Genomic DNA, 15,352 nt, shown 5'->3' with positions numbered 1-15,352 from the left:
TAAAATCAATAATGTTAAAGTACAAAAAAAACCAAAACAAAAAAAACCCCCTCATCCATTACTGCTGACATTGTATTTTTTCAATGTATGCCCCCTCCTCCACTCATGACATAAATGTTAGGCACATTCTAGCGGCAGACTTGAGTTTTATTATTAAGTGCTACTGGCACAAATGGTGAAGTCAGGTCACTTGTGGAATTTCTTGCTTGAATCCTTTGCATGATCCAGTAGGAGCTGGCAAGGTGTGAAGTGATTTCCATAGACAGCTTCAAACTGCCTCATCTTGTCCACCAGCTTGTCAGCGCCGAAGCTGTCCACAAAACGGAAAGGTCCTGGAAGTGGTAAGATATTATATTAGAAACACAATAGGTACTGGGGATATTGCTCTAGACCAGATGAGTTACTGAACTATAAATATATACTTACTTTTAGGGTTGCAACTATTATTTTCATTATCGATTTAACTGCCTATTATTTTCTTGATTGTTTTGTCTATAAAATGTCTTAAAATATTAAAAAATGCCTGTTATAATATCTTAAAGCTCAAGCTGACTTCTTCAAATGTCTTGTTTTTGTCTGCTCAACTGTCCAAAATCCCAAAATATTCTGTTTTCTATCATGAATGACACAAAAAGCTTCAACTAGCAAATGTTTGACATTTTTACTTTAAAAAGTATTACGATTTTTTGCAGCTCTGGTTGTTTCAGCAGAACAAAAAGGAGACCCTTTAGTGAGGTAATAATCTCCCCATTGACAGACTGACAGAGGATACAGACAATCAGCATAAGCAGCTTAAAGGACCATAACCAAGATTGAACCCTAACCTCCAAGGCAGGGGGGGAATCCCAGCCCAAACACGGCTCCAATGTCTCCTTCCAAAGGATTGTTCAAAATGCCCTCTTGCAAACACAGCACGGCCTCGTTGACGAACCGGGTAATGAGTCGGTACTGTATATCAGAGTCTGATGAGCTGAAAACAGATATACAAGCGAAAACAGAATGTTTCAATTATTAGAGATGCTAAAATTAAATAATAAAATTTTATATAATATAAAAGACTCAAAGGATTTGTTTTGCGTATCAAAAACAATTCTAGTTCTTATAAGTAACAACTGGGACAATTTCTCCAAATTAACAGCATGTACTTTTAGACTTGCTCTGATAATAGTAATTTTATTAATAGACAAATGAATAATGTGACTTAAATAACTGAAGTGCTACTTCTGACAACTCACACAGCAGGGTTTGGTGTCAGTTTGTATTTCTGTAAGATATCATCAACATCTGGGTTGACCTCTTTGACTTTGAGTCCTGGCTGGTAAACGTAGCAACCCTTTCCTGATTTGCGGCCTTAAGAATAAAAAAACAAAATAGTTTAATACATTTTTACAATACATGTCCACATAAATCAACAGTATCCAGTTATGATTAAGGCACAAGCCCGTACCCTTGAATCCCAAGTCCACCATAGTCTTCAGAACCTCCACATTTCCACCACCGAACCGGGAGCCGAAAGCTTTGCCGAGGTCCTCGGCCACGTGTGCGGCGACATCGATGCCGACTTCATCGATCAGTGTGGCTGCACCCACTGGGAACCCGAAGCTTGTGGTGAGTGCATCCAATTTCTTGGGGTCAGCTCCTTCCTGTACATACACAATGGATACATTTATTAAATTATATAAATGTATTCTGTTTGCTTTGTTCAAGTGGGCAGACTGTCTATCTCAGGTCCCAAATTCTACAACTATAGTAGATAACAAATTCAGTATTTTACAACAATAATAAGCACAAGAGTCCACAGCTGCATTTTGTCCTGTAATACTACTAACCTGAAATATTCTAACTGCTTCAGCCAACATGGGAGCCAAACACCTTGTTGTATAGAATCCGGGCCCATCCTGCAAAGAAATGTGTGTAATATTTTATTAAGATGCATCATCATGGTGGCCGTTCCTTTAAGCTACTGCTCTGACAACCACTTTACAACTTCATTGTTGTTATATTCATGTTACATTGTGAATATTTAATCAAAGATGTAAGAGAGGGAAAGAAGAAACAAACATGATGCTAAACCTCACCCCGACAACTATGATGACTTTGCCCTGCTTCAGGCCCATTGCCACAGCAGAGGCTGTTGTGTCTTTTGACGTCTTATCAGTGGTTATAATCTCAAGGAGCTGCATCTTGTCCACTGGAGAAAAGTAGTGCATTCCAATTACCTAAAGAGAAAATACAGAAAAAAAATACTCAGCATCATTTAATAGCAAACTCAGGACTTTTAAACTACAAAGCTCCCAAGAACAAACCTTGTCTGGTCTCTTGCTGGCAGCAGCAATATCCTTAATGGGCAGAGCAGATGTGTTGCTGGCAAATATGCAGTGAGGGGAAACCACCTGCAGACAAAAGTTTGTTAGATTGGAGCTCAAAGCGATAAGTAAACAATGGTAATGCTACAAACATAAATACCATTGACTGATATTTACAACAAAGTGAGTGTTTTCTTTGTTTAAAAAAAAGCCTACTAAGCCACTTTTCAGTTACACTTACAGCCTCCACTTCCTTCAGGACTGCATGCTTGATGTTGATGTCTTCAAACACAGCTTCAATAACCATGTCGGCCTTGTCGAAGCCACTGTAATCCAGCTTGCCAGACAAGTTGGACAGAATGGAGTCTCTCTCAAATGATGTGATGCTCTTCTTTTTGGTCTTGTCATTGAGCCTTGAGTCAAATGATTCATCAACATACTATAAGATCACACAGTTTAGGTTCCAAAACATTTATAACTATTGATAATATCTACCATATTTACAGTCAGGATGTGGATTAAATAGCTAACATGTTGTAAAGATATTTTCCCAAAACAACATTTTTTAGATGCCTGATAGGATACCCACCCTTTGTAAACCTGCTGCTCCCCCCTGGCCAGTCCAGCCACAGTGGTGTCCTTCAGGATCGTGTGAACCCCTTTGTCCACAGTCACCTGGGCGATACCAGCTCCCATCAGACCTGCTCCCAAGATGGCAAGAGTCCTATTGGTAAACAAAGACAGACAATTAATTTACCACCTTAAGAAGTCATAGAGAATTATAGACGATAGGAACATTGATCCTGAACATCTTATACTTCCTTTAGACCAAAGCAAAGACTCGGGATAATCTCATGTTTTGACATCACTGTATATGGGTCAGACATGGCTTTGTCATCAGCTGCAACCAGGTATTTAACTATGACCATATTTACAATGCATGTATGATTTTGTCATCCTGATTTTCCTTATTGTAACTTTGTTATTTTAGTCTATTCTGTACACACAACATGTATTGCTTATTAATTGTATATCACACACAAGCTCTGTATATGAAAGTGATATTCACTTACTTCACTTCTTTTTGAGGAGCTCCAAAGCGGTTCTTCTTGCACGCAACTTGACCATGATAGAGACCAATCAGGGCCCCTGATTCTGAGGTTCTTGCCAACTGACCAAAATTCTGTGACAAGCAAAAAATACACAATTACTGAGTAAAATATTATTGTTGTACTATTGCAAAAAACAAATATGCTGATGACGTAAAATCAACAAAGCTTACCTGAGACTCAGCTAAGTATCCAGCAGTGGGGCCTTGTTCTACTCCAGTCTTCACAGACTGAAAGTTGGAAGCAAAATAATGAATAGTTAAATTTAGTGTGACGTAAATACATTTATGACCAATTTTGTAAAAAAAATTTACAAAGCACAGACAACAAAAGAGACTTGGATACTCTCACATTTGACAAGCTTTAGCCAGTTAATGTTTGGTATTTTAATAGATAAATTGCCCTTCAAAATGTGCCTGTTCAGAGCAGGCCGATTGCTTGGCCTCCAGCTGCTACTTTAATTATTACAGTTAATACAGTTGATGTTAGTGTGAATGAGTAAATACATCAACAACATGAAAGAAACTAACATTCTTCTATACACAGACATAAATAAATAGGCCAAGTACTCTAATAGTAAATACATGTTCTTTTCTCATTTCAAGTAAAATAAGGGCTGCATTTAAAAATAAAATAATGTGCATACTAAAATAAAGTGGACTGATCATATTGGGCTCTTGGATCATTCCTATTTTCGATGCCTTCGGTTTGGATTAGAGTGGGTACGTCTGCTCCAAAGATTTGTGCTTTGTCTGCAGTGACGCAACTCTTGGAGCATATGAGATGAACTGGTTTTGAACTACCCGAGAGAAGTATTTCCTTCCTTTTTACGGGTAACTACAGTCATTGTGTATTGAGCTCTGAGCGCTTCCGAGACACGGGTGACCTACGCTCAACAATGTACCTGAACGCCTCCTGTGTAGTCACTCACTGCCGATCTGCTAAACATGCTGCTAACGCTACGCTTTCTGTCTAGACAAGAGTGTCCATTCTTGATTAAAAGCTCTGTTTTCACTGTCTACTTTTCGGGTTTGTTCAGAGTTTATTAATATTAAACATATCACGTGTCCAAGTTGCACCAAATTCAACACTGCACTCCCTTTGTTCCCCAGCAATGCACCTGCCAAGTGTGGAGTCGATCAGATGAGCAGTTCAAGAGATGCGTGAAGGACACACACACACAAATTCCTTCCTTTAGTAGATAGATGAAGTAAACAATTCATCGATCATCAATTTAATTTATTTTCTGTCAAATGATTGATGTGGCGTATTGGTTTGAATCATGGTTTGAACAATTTAAAGTTAAGCTAATTCATTCAATTTCTTTCAAATTCCATTCTCATTTTTAAATACAGTAGTAAAAAGTTATTGCTTAGTGGGAGGTTTCACTTACTTCAATGATTTTCAGGGGTGCTGGATAAAGTCCCTTGCTCTGCTTCATGACTTTACCGTGGACAGTGCTGTAAATTTTATTCCGGACCATGTCAAAGCTCATGATATAATCTTGAAGTTCTACAGAAACAGAACAGACAAGTCTTCACTGTAGTAAGCTTTTTTTTTTTTAAATTCATTATGGAACAAAAAGAGAGAGACAAAAGAAACATGTACTCAATGAATGCAACACAACTTACTCTGCATCCTGCCTTTTTCCTTGCGGAGAGGGATCTTCTTATTGACGATTCCTCTGGCATAGTCAATGGCAATTTCCTCGAGGTAGTCGATTGTTCTTTCCTCTGGACTCTTCAGCCCAGGTCCTATAATATGAGCAGAAACAGCGGAAAAATCAAGCAGAGATTAATGACAATCCCATTTTAACCTCAAGACCCACTGATGCACAGTCTGAGATCATGCAGCATTACATCGAGGAGTGAATTATTGATCAAAGTGCACAGATTACAATTTCTACAAGTGGTTATACTTAAAACAACCAATTTGAAGCAGTTTTATTACATGTTAGTTGAAATATCTTTTTACCTAGAGGATCAACGAGCTGGTCAACAAGCCCCATCTTCTTGGCTTTATCTGCTCGGATGTTTCTCCCCGTCAGCATCATGTCAAAGGCATTGGGTAGGCCGAGCTAAAAGGCAATGAAGGCAAACATTTGTGAACTGATCTATCATCAATAATATTAAGTGGAGAATGTTGTGCTATGTATAGTGCAAAAAAAACATTTTTAAATGTGAAAATTGAACTGAAGTTACATTGTAGTTACTCCTAATCCTGCACTTTTGGGCACCTGACAAGTGTTTAAAGACAGTCTTGAAAAATGGTGAACCTGTCCTTTAAGTAAAAAAACAAAAAAGCAAAACAGTAATAAAATCAGTACTAACCATTTTGGGGAGTCTCTGAGTACCACCAGCTCCAGGTAAAAGACCCAGCATTACTTCAGGAGTGCCAAGAACCGTTTTCTTGCTCTTTGTTGCAATCCTGTACTGGCATGCAATGGCAAACTGAAATACAAAAAAGAAGAGCCCGTTAGAAAAACATTATCATCAATCATCGTAGTCAAACGTTGCCAATGCGGTCAAAAATATAGTTAGGTGCTGAAATAATCTGTTTACCTCTAAACCTCCTCCCAAGCAAGAACCATTGATGGCTGCAACGATGGGCTTTGGAGATTTTTCAATCAGGTCAAACATCTTCTGTCCTTCCTGAGAAAGTTTGGTTACCTCTTCTGCGTTTTTGCAGGCCTGGATCATACTGTAACAGGTGTAGAGGATATTTTAAGTTTACCAGAAAATCCAAGACATTGCCATTTTTACATTTAATTCACAAACAATATAAGATCTTAATGCTGAAGACCACAAATAACAATGCACAGTAGACACAGAGATGCAAATTTTAAGAGTAGTAGTTAATTATACTGTATAATACATAAGACGTAGACACATTACATGACTGAAGTGCGCATTTTCAAAGTTAAACAGGAAGTGGACTTGAGGAAGTTTCTCTTACTTTATATCAGCTCCTGCAATAAAGCATCCTGGCTTTGAGGAGATGAGGACGGCACTTCGAACAGCATCGTTGGCCCACACTTCACTCATTACTTCTCCCATCTCCTTTTGCATTTGGATGGACAGTGTGTTCACCTGGATAGAGAATTGACCATTAAGTTTAAAGTACATCTGCTTAATCCAGATATCAAAATCATCACATTATTATTTTTATTAAACAAGCTCTCACCTTAGAATTGGGGTCGTTGATCCGAACAACAGCAACGTCGCCCTTGACTTCATAGTTCACGTGGGTTCTGGCTAAAAATAGACAAGGAAGATACTGTACAGTCAGAAAATAATTGTGTCCCAGGACAAGGTGACCTATTTTTACCCATGTACTATATAAAATAGAAGTGATTTTATAATTACCTAGCATGGCAGGAGCTACTGAGAAGGTGCGAAAAGTACTGCCTGTAAGAAGGAAGAAGACATTAATCAGACGATGCTTAAGTTAGCTTCCGATTCAGAGGTTACAGGGAAAGTTCAGGGAATCTTAAATGACTATGTTAAATTACCAATTCTCACTGCTTGCACTCTTTCTTTTCCAATCATGTAACAAATATGTAAAAAAAAATTAAACAAGGATAACAAATAAAATGAGCAGTAAACATATACAACAAATTATCATTTCTAAAAAAAAAAAGAATAATTTGAGAAGATGATTAGAACTTAAATACTGCTTCTAGAGCAGCAACATTAATGTTTACAACAGCAAAGTCACTGTATAAACTCAGTAATATCTCACTGGAAACAAATCTAAAATGTCAGTAAAATAAGTTCTATTCCTGACATCAAAATACTGTGAGTGAAGTTTGGAAAGAATGAAGATCACAGACAGTCAGTCAGTATCAGTCATTCCTCCTGTCCTCTGTCCTCCTCTCTCTGCTGCTGGTAGAGAGAGGAGGGGCTGGTTTGGGAGGGGGGCTGCCGTCTCAGCCAGTAGCTAAATTTAATTAATGAAGTTGCCAAATTCTAACATTCGTGGCAAAAATAAACAGACTATATATACTCTTTCTATATTGACATTGTCTATCATCACTTGTATGTGAGTGTTTATTTTACAGTTTCCAAACAGCATAATCTTTATTTTGTTCCACTTTTGTTTATATCAAACCACCATTTTAATTTACTAATTTCTGTTGTGATCACTCCTAAAAGCTGCTGTAAATTCTCCCCAGAACAAAAAACATTAGTGTTGTCCGCTAATAAGACAATTTCAGTATTTTTGATACTCTGCATATATCATTTATGTACAAAAGGAACAATATCGGGCCAAATATTGACCCCTGAGGGACTCCACAAGTAATATCATTGCATGTTGATTTATGGTCACCTATCTTTACAATTTTTTGCCTGTTTCTTAAAATAGCTTCTCAACCAATATCTCGTGATCAATGGAATCAAAAGGTTTTTTTTAGATCTATAAATACTCCCACTGCATACCTGTTTTGTCTATACAATTAGTAATTTCCTCTATTAATTTGATTAACGCCAAAGATGTTGATCTGTTTGCTCTAAATCCACAGCAAATTGTGATTGTCAAATAAATTGTCTAACCTTTCAATAAAGAGTTTTTACATTATCTTAGAGAATTAAGAGAATAAAGAAAACAGGCCTGTAATTTGTAAAGCGGTGTCTATCCCCTGCTTTATATAATGGGATAACTTTTGCAGTTTTGCCTGGACATTTACCAGTTTGGAAGGACAAGTTACAAATGTGAGGTTAGTGGTTTCGCAATACCATCAATGACGTTCTTGACTATTGTCAAATCAATTTCATTCCAGTCAGTAGTCAATTTATTCTTACACTTGCTAACAATATTGATGATTTCCTTTTCTTTTACTGCTCTAAGAAAAATTGAACTTGGATTTATATCCCCATAATCATTAACAGCCGCGCCCCCTTCTGTTGTGTCTGAGTCATTGAGTTCGTCTGCCAGTTTTGGTCCAACCCTTACAAAAAAATGTATTAAACCATTAACCACTTTATATATGTTATTTATGAACTTATTGTTATCAATAAAATACTGAGTAACTCTATATGCATTTCTAATAATGCTGTTTAACACACATATGCCTTCAATGCTGTTTTTGCTATCCTCTAATATTTTCTTATAGTATCCTCATAATACTAGTTAACTTATTTTTATATTTATTTTCTGCCTCTATAGTTTTTTATCTTATGAATTCTCTATATAGAAGAGTAGTTTTCTTTTTGCAGGCATTTTGTAGACTTAAAAAGTCTGTAGGGTTTATTTGCTAATCAAGTCATTGTTTAATTGTAAATATAGTGGTTTTTAAGATAGACATTGTCTAATGTTGTCTGTATGCAAATGAGTGCAAATGATTGAAAACTGGTAGTTTAACACTGTCATTTAAGTTTAACATAGTCAAAAAGTTTCCCCTTAATCCCAAAAGTTAACTTCAGTTTAGTACTGTGCAAATATGTTTTTACAATCATGTCAAACATTGTATACATGTCACCCAACCTGCAGCATATAGCTGCTTCACCACCTACACTAAAAACGTTATATTTATATTACATTATATTTAGCCATAAATACGCATACAATGCTAACTAAAATGTCCTTGTACAACATACACTTGGAATGTAGCTTATATGACATATATATAACATAATATTACCATGACCTCAGACAGCCTCGGCCATGCTATGCAGCTGAGTGGAAAATGACCCTTCACCTACTTTCCCCGCCTACCATTCACACAGATAGAGGTATCTGTGGTTACGACAATGGCGAATGAATGACAGAAGTCGTCAAATCGTTGTCTAAACTGTTTTGAAACCGGCTTCTTGCAGTCAAAAAGCGGAAACATTCAATCAACTTTGTCATTTTGAACAAGAAGCTCCATAAACTTTAGGCAATAGCGTGGTTAATTAGCTAAGTAGCAACCAGTGGGCTAGCACGGGCATTAAGTGTACACTTTGCTCGAAAAACGTCCCCTTTTAAGGAATATACTGGTATGCTGAACATGCCAAATGGTCGTTTTGTATAATGCACTAACACATATTTCTGGATAACAATCTTCTAACAGTTTAATTAGCCAGCTAACGTTACGGCTACTATACACGTAGCAAATATCAGCGTTTTCAGTATTATTCTCCTCGCTGGCTTTATCTAACTTTTCAAAAGTGAAAAGCATGACGTTCCCACCTGTGATTACAGGATATCTCCGTGATGACAATCTGGAGAGAACACCAAGAGCTCGGATACCAGCCATCTTGGGAGCGGAGGTCAGTCAGTACTGAAGCAGCAAAGTAGCCGTCACAGCTAACTAGCCTCTCCTTCTTCTTCTTCTACGGTTTTCTTCTTCTTCTTCTTCTTGATTTTTTTAATGGCGGTTTGCAAACAACGTTACGGCGCATTACCGCCACCAAATGGAATGGAGTGTGGATGGGGAATCTTAACTATACATCCACCAATTCTAATAATATATAAAAGAAGAGAAAATAAGAAAAAATAAAATTAAGAAAATTAAGTTATATTCTCTCCATAAAGTTCGTTCTATTAAGATATTGAAACAAAAGCTAGATAACACTTACCCCAAGAGCTTTATTTGTAAAAGATCACATAAATCAAGCTTAACTTTATTTCCTTAAGGTTCAGTATCAATTCCCTTCTCTCAGCATCATATTTTGGACAGTAAAGCATAACATGTTCTATAGTTTCTTCTTGATCACAAAATTCACACCGTCCTGTATTATGTTTTCCTATTATGAATAATGTATTGTTTAACCCTGTACGACCAAATAGTCTGGATATTTTTGTTTCCTCTCTCTGGGTTGTGCTTCTCATCATCTTTTCTTTGAATTTTGTACAACCACCTTCCTGTTCTCTCTTCTTCACACTGCTTTTGCCACTTTTCTTCCAACCTGCTTAATTTGTGATCTTCATTTCCGTTTTACTGAAGGGTACTGTGATGTCAATGTGATTCGTTTTTGTGGTTTCCTTTGCACATTTGTCAGCAATTTCACTTCCTCTGATTCCTATATGTGCTGGTATGCATTCAAAATTCATACTTAGAGCCATCATTTGAATTCTATATAGAGTTTGTTGTATCTCTATTAAAATATCTGCTCAGCTGTCTTAATGACTGTGCTTCAAGCTGGTTAATGACAAACTGGAATCAGAGCTTATTCTCTATGACTATGTTCTTAAAGGTCTCACATCATCAACCCACTGTAATGCTAACAAAATTGCCAGCATCTCCCCAGTATACACCAATAATCCATCACTGATTCGTTTGTGAATTTAATGTTGAAATCTGGAACCATGAACGAAATACCAATTTTGCTAGCTCTGTTCTTTGAAGCGTCTGTATAAATTTCAAGATAGTTGTAGTAGTTATTTTCTATATAGGTTTTTATTATCTGTGGATATCAAATAAACTCCTTATCTTTATTCTTTTTGTCAAGCAATGTAAGATCTACAACAGGGTCAGGTATCCAAGGATGTATTACTGAGAGTGGTCCCTTTGGACTAATGTTTATTTCAGTTATTTCTATTTCTTTTGCTTTCTGCTCAATTTTCCATCCAAAACTTTTTTTCTCTCTCCTGTCCTTTTCACAACAGGGTCTTAGTGTATCTTGTGTTGGATGATCTTCATTATGTCCTTTTAAAGTAACACAGTAATTTAAAAGTTAGCTGTATTCTCCTTAAGTCCAGTGGCATTTCTCCTTTTTTCACTTGTAATGCTTATTTTGGGGTTGTTTTAATGGCACCTGAACATAGTGTCAAAGCCTGATATTGCAGCTAACTATAGCTGAGCTGTCACAGATAGGAATAACACAAGACTGAGGATTTTTTTTTTTAAGATGAGACTACTCAGTATGTAGACAAAACACAGAGCGGGGGTGAAGACGTCATGAGCAGAGCCAACAAATAAGGCATAATACTGTTATAATAATAATGTTACTACTACACATACTCCTAATAATACATTAGGCTAATAGTATATTATAATAAACCTTTACACTAGGAACATTTGCACATTTCAGGTCAATATTTTATACATTTCATTTCATTCTCTTCAATGTAAACATTAAAGTTGTAACAGCTCTTTTCACTTAGAATATATTTTCCTTTGTTTTTTTTTTTTTTTACTGTAAATGACCATTTATATTATTTATGATTACTTAATTTATTTATTTTATTTTTTAATATTTTGACTGTTATACACCACAACACCAAAGCAAATTCCTTGTATGTGCAAACCTACTTGGCTATAAACTTGTTTCTGATTCTGATTTTGATAATTAATTTAATAAGTAAATAATACAATTACTTTAATAAAAAAAAACTAAACACAAAAACAATATGAGAAGAACTCCCACACACTGTTTTGCTTACGGCGGCAATATTTATTAGATCACAATGTTTCGGTCTGTCCGACCTTCATCAGGTATACAGGCAGCATCACAACACTTCCGTACATAAACATAGGAGCTGCCTCAATCATCCAATCAGAGGACTACAGAAATTAGTTTGACTGCTCGTCAGTCAAACTAATTGAACTATGTCAACTAAACGTTGTTATATAATAAATATTCCAGCAGTAAGACAGTGTGCAGGAGTTCCTGTTGCATATTCAGGTGTGCAGAGATTTTTTTCTTCAAAAATTACATGAAAGAAATGTTGAGGGTACTTACAACATAACTGCTTTTGCGTTGTTGGGGGAAATAATTGTTTTTTTTTTAAACAATAAAGCAGGGCCTAACCTTATTGAAGGTGCAGTGTGTAGAATTTAGTGGCATCTAGTGGAATGGACTTGGCTGATTATAATATAATATTCATAAGTTTTAATCATTGTATAATCACCCAAAAACAAGAATTGTTGTGTTTTTGTTACCCTTAGAATGAGTGGGTCCTCTTCCACGGAGCTTGCCATGTTACACTGCCATGTTTCACTCCACTCTACACACTTGGAAGCAGAGGGGGAAGTGTATTCAGCTTTTTGTAATCTGCAACCTCACCACTAGATGCCACTAAATCCTACACACTGCACCTTTAAATTTGCTCCCATGAATAGCCAAAATAATAATTAACTTAATATTGTATTTGGACTAATGAAAACCAAACAGCACAAGTTGTAAACACGAAACAAATTCACCAAAGATATGATGTGAATTTAACAATGTGATATGACAATAAAAGTGCTAATATCAGACCAAAAACTATGTACATGAGAGCACACTTTCAGTAGCCAACGCACAAAAGGTGCAATTATCGTCTATGTTATAAATATCTACAAATGAAGGTGAGCAGGGTATTATTTATATAAAAGCTTGAAAGAGATGTCTTTAACTTTATTAGTTATTCGATATTTATGACATAAGCGCCAGATCTTTTTCCAGTGTCATTACAGTAAGATATGAAACAATTCTGAAAACTGGATAAAGTGGTCTGCAAGCTGATGGGCTGAACAGACCAAACACAACATTGGCTGACTCCGAGGAATTTACAGCTTATTGGACATTTGAGGACTACAACATGATATGTTTATCAAACCTGAAATGAGCCAACATCTGAATGCTGACACCTGGATATCTTTTTGTTTTAAATCTCCCTTGTAATTAAAAAAAACCCAATATTTCACTGACAAATAAGTTGCTGTAGTCATTACAAATGTATGCATTCTGCATACCCATGCAATGTAAAAATCCCTTGTTTGAAAGCAATGGCAGCATGCTTCCTCAGGGAGGAGGCACAGGACCATAACAAGAAGAAACCCACAATAAAAGTAACTTTTGTACCAGATACTTTTAAAAAGCCCACGGATATAGTTCTGGAAAGATACAGTATCTGTGTTATCATTCCACTTTCTCGTTTGTATTTAAAGGTGAAGATTTTTGGTGTTTACAAGACGATAAGAGTAGGTAGATGCAGAACTGCAAATACTTAAATACTTTCCGCACAAATGCATGTTTGAAGAGGTGAAGCCATGTTTTATGTCCTTTTGTAACTATATTTTATTATTCCTACAAGACTAACTCATCACAAAACAAAAAAGCTGTATCAGCAATACACCATTTTATGTCATTAAATTATTGGATTTATTATGTTTTTTTATATTTATTTTATTGTATTTTTTCATAATGTGTGTTTATCTCAGACTGAGTTTAACTTAATGTTCCTGAACATTAAGTTAGGCTGTCAACACTTGTATCATTGTCAGAATGCATGCATTAGGTTAGAAATGTACAGATGTGTTTGTGTAAATGAAGAGTGTATGTGCACATACTGTGTATTTTACAATGTATGATTAAGTCTAACTGAAGAATTAAAACAAAATGCAAATGCAGGCAGACTGGCTGCTCTACATTTTCAAAGATTAAAGATCCTTATATCACAGAATCATCAGCCTATACCTCAAAGTCGGCCTTTTGATTTAATGCTGAGTGTCCTTGAAATTTACCCCAAGATTTAGTGGGGACAGATATTTATTGATTGGTAATCAAGTTCAAATACCATTAGTCCTAGCCATTATTTTGCATTATTTTTATATAACAGGCCTAAGCTTATAAGACTCCATGACATTGACAATGAGAAAAAGAAAAAAAAACAATCAACTTATGATTAAATGCTGATCTTAATCTTTTGCACCTCAGATATTTTTCCCCAACTAACAGGAACTAATCATTTCCTGAGAAGCTGTCTTTCATGCCCGATAATTTAATGTGTTAAAACACCATCTGCCTTTCATTATGACAAAACAGGATGCCATTAAAAAAAGTTTAAAAGAATTTCAAAAGAGTAACCAAATGTAATTATAGCTGCCAGGTTAATGGTAAAGTTGCCCCCTTAACCAAATAGTGTTAGCACCGTGATGGAAGTACTGAGTTCCTTTACTTAAAGGATAGATTCACTTTTTAAAAAATCTGTCTTAAAAAAACAGTCAGGTGCCCATATGAACACTGAAAGATGTTTTCCTCCCTATATAACCATTCTTCCTGTCCATACTGGCTATTAAAAGATCTCCTTTCAATGTGAGTGATGAGGGCCAAAATCCACAGTGTGTCCACACAGTCATTTTGTCCAAAAATGGATTTAAAAGTTTATTCGAAGCTTATATGAGGCTTCAGCAGTCTGACTTAGTCATATCAAGTGGATATCTGCCACATTTGCAGTCTTTTTAGCATCAAATTCCCTCTTTATGTCTCCCTGTTGAGTTGTGGTGGAAGTATAATAATAAAAAGAGGGACTTTGGCTAAAAAGACTATAATGTTGAAAGATATCTACTTGATTTGCCTCATTTGGATGGCTGAAGCTTCATATTAGCTCCAGATAAACTTAAATATATGTAAAATAAATACATTTATGCACAGATGGAGGCTTGTGGATTTTGGCCCCCATCAATTACACTGTAAGTGCATTATGAAGGGATCTTCTAATGGACAGTATGAAGAGAAGGTATGATTGTGGCAAGAAAAAACTAGTTCAGTGTTTGTTTGGGCACCTGACTATTGTTTTAAACAGATAAATGAACTGTGAACCTGTCCTTTAAGTAAAAGAAGCAAGTGTTATATTAGTGTTGTACCACTGGATTATTAGAAACGATGCAGTAGTGTGTAACGCGTCAGTAATGATGCATCATATTTAAGATACGATAGTCATATGTTTTATTTGTGAAATGATGATGTTCAAAGTAACTGGTAACCAGTAAAAAGTAAAACATTTGCCTCTAAAACGTTTTGGAGTAGAATTATAAAGTATTATAAAATGGAAATACTCAAATAAAGAACCTCAAAGTTCCTCAAAATTGTAATTAAATACAGTACTTGAGTACATTAATAATTAGTTACTTTCCACCACAGTTCTAGCTCTAGTACTAACACCACTATTCATCTTATTTTCTTTTTTTCTGTTACTCTAATAAATCAAAACCCACCAATGTTTGCGAAATTTACTTTTCTAATCTGA

General features: G+C 35.9%; 1 protein-coding gene across 1 annotated transcript; it reads right to left on the bottom strand.

Moving 5' to 3' along the window:
- Positions 1-90: 90 nt before the first annotated feature.
- On the bottom strand, positions 91-9,717 carry hadhab (hydroxyacyl-CoA dehydrogenase trifunctional multienzyme complex subunit alpha b). The gene is made up of 20 exons (XM_044374290.1): positions 9,587-9,717; positions 6,781-6,822; positions 6,599-6,669; positions 6,371-6,504; positions 5,977-6,115; positions 5,746-5,865; positions 5,390-5,492; positions 5,047-5,169; positions 4,809-4,927; positions 3,589-3,645; positions 3,380-3,489; positions 2,896-3,030; positions 2,548-2,719; positions 2,307-2,393; positions 2,079-2,219; positions 1,830-1,898; positions 1,448-1,643; positions 1,236-1,350; positions 825-970; positions 91-332 (listed from the first exon to the last, which is right to left on the bottom strand). The coding sequence occupies exons 1-20, from the start codon at positions 9,651-9,653 to the stop codon at positions 187-189; spliced, it is 2,292 nt and encodes a 763-aa protein (XP_044230225.1). The 5' UTR covers positions 9,654-9,717; the 3' UTR covers positions 91-186.
- Positions 9,718-15,352: the final 5,635 nt, after the last annotated feature.

This window comes from Thunnus albacares, chromosome 15, assembly GCF_914725855.1.
Source record: "Thunnus albacares chromosome 15, fThuAlb1.1, whole genome shotgun sequence".
NCBI lineage: Eukaryota > Metazoa > Chordata > Actinopteri > Scombriformes > Scombridae > Thunnus > Thunnus albacares.
This window is presented reverse-complemented; position numbering and strand designations above follow the sequence as displayed.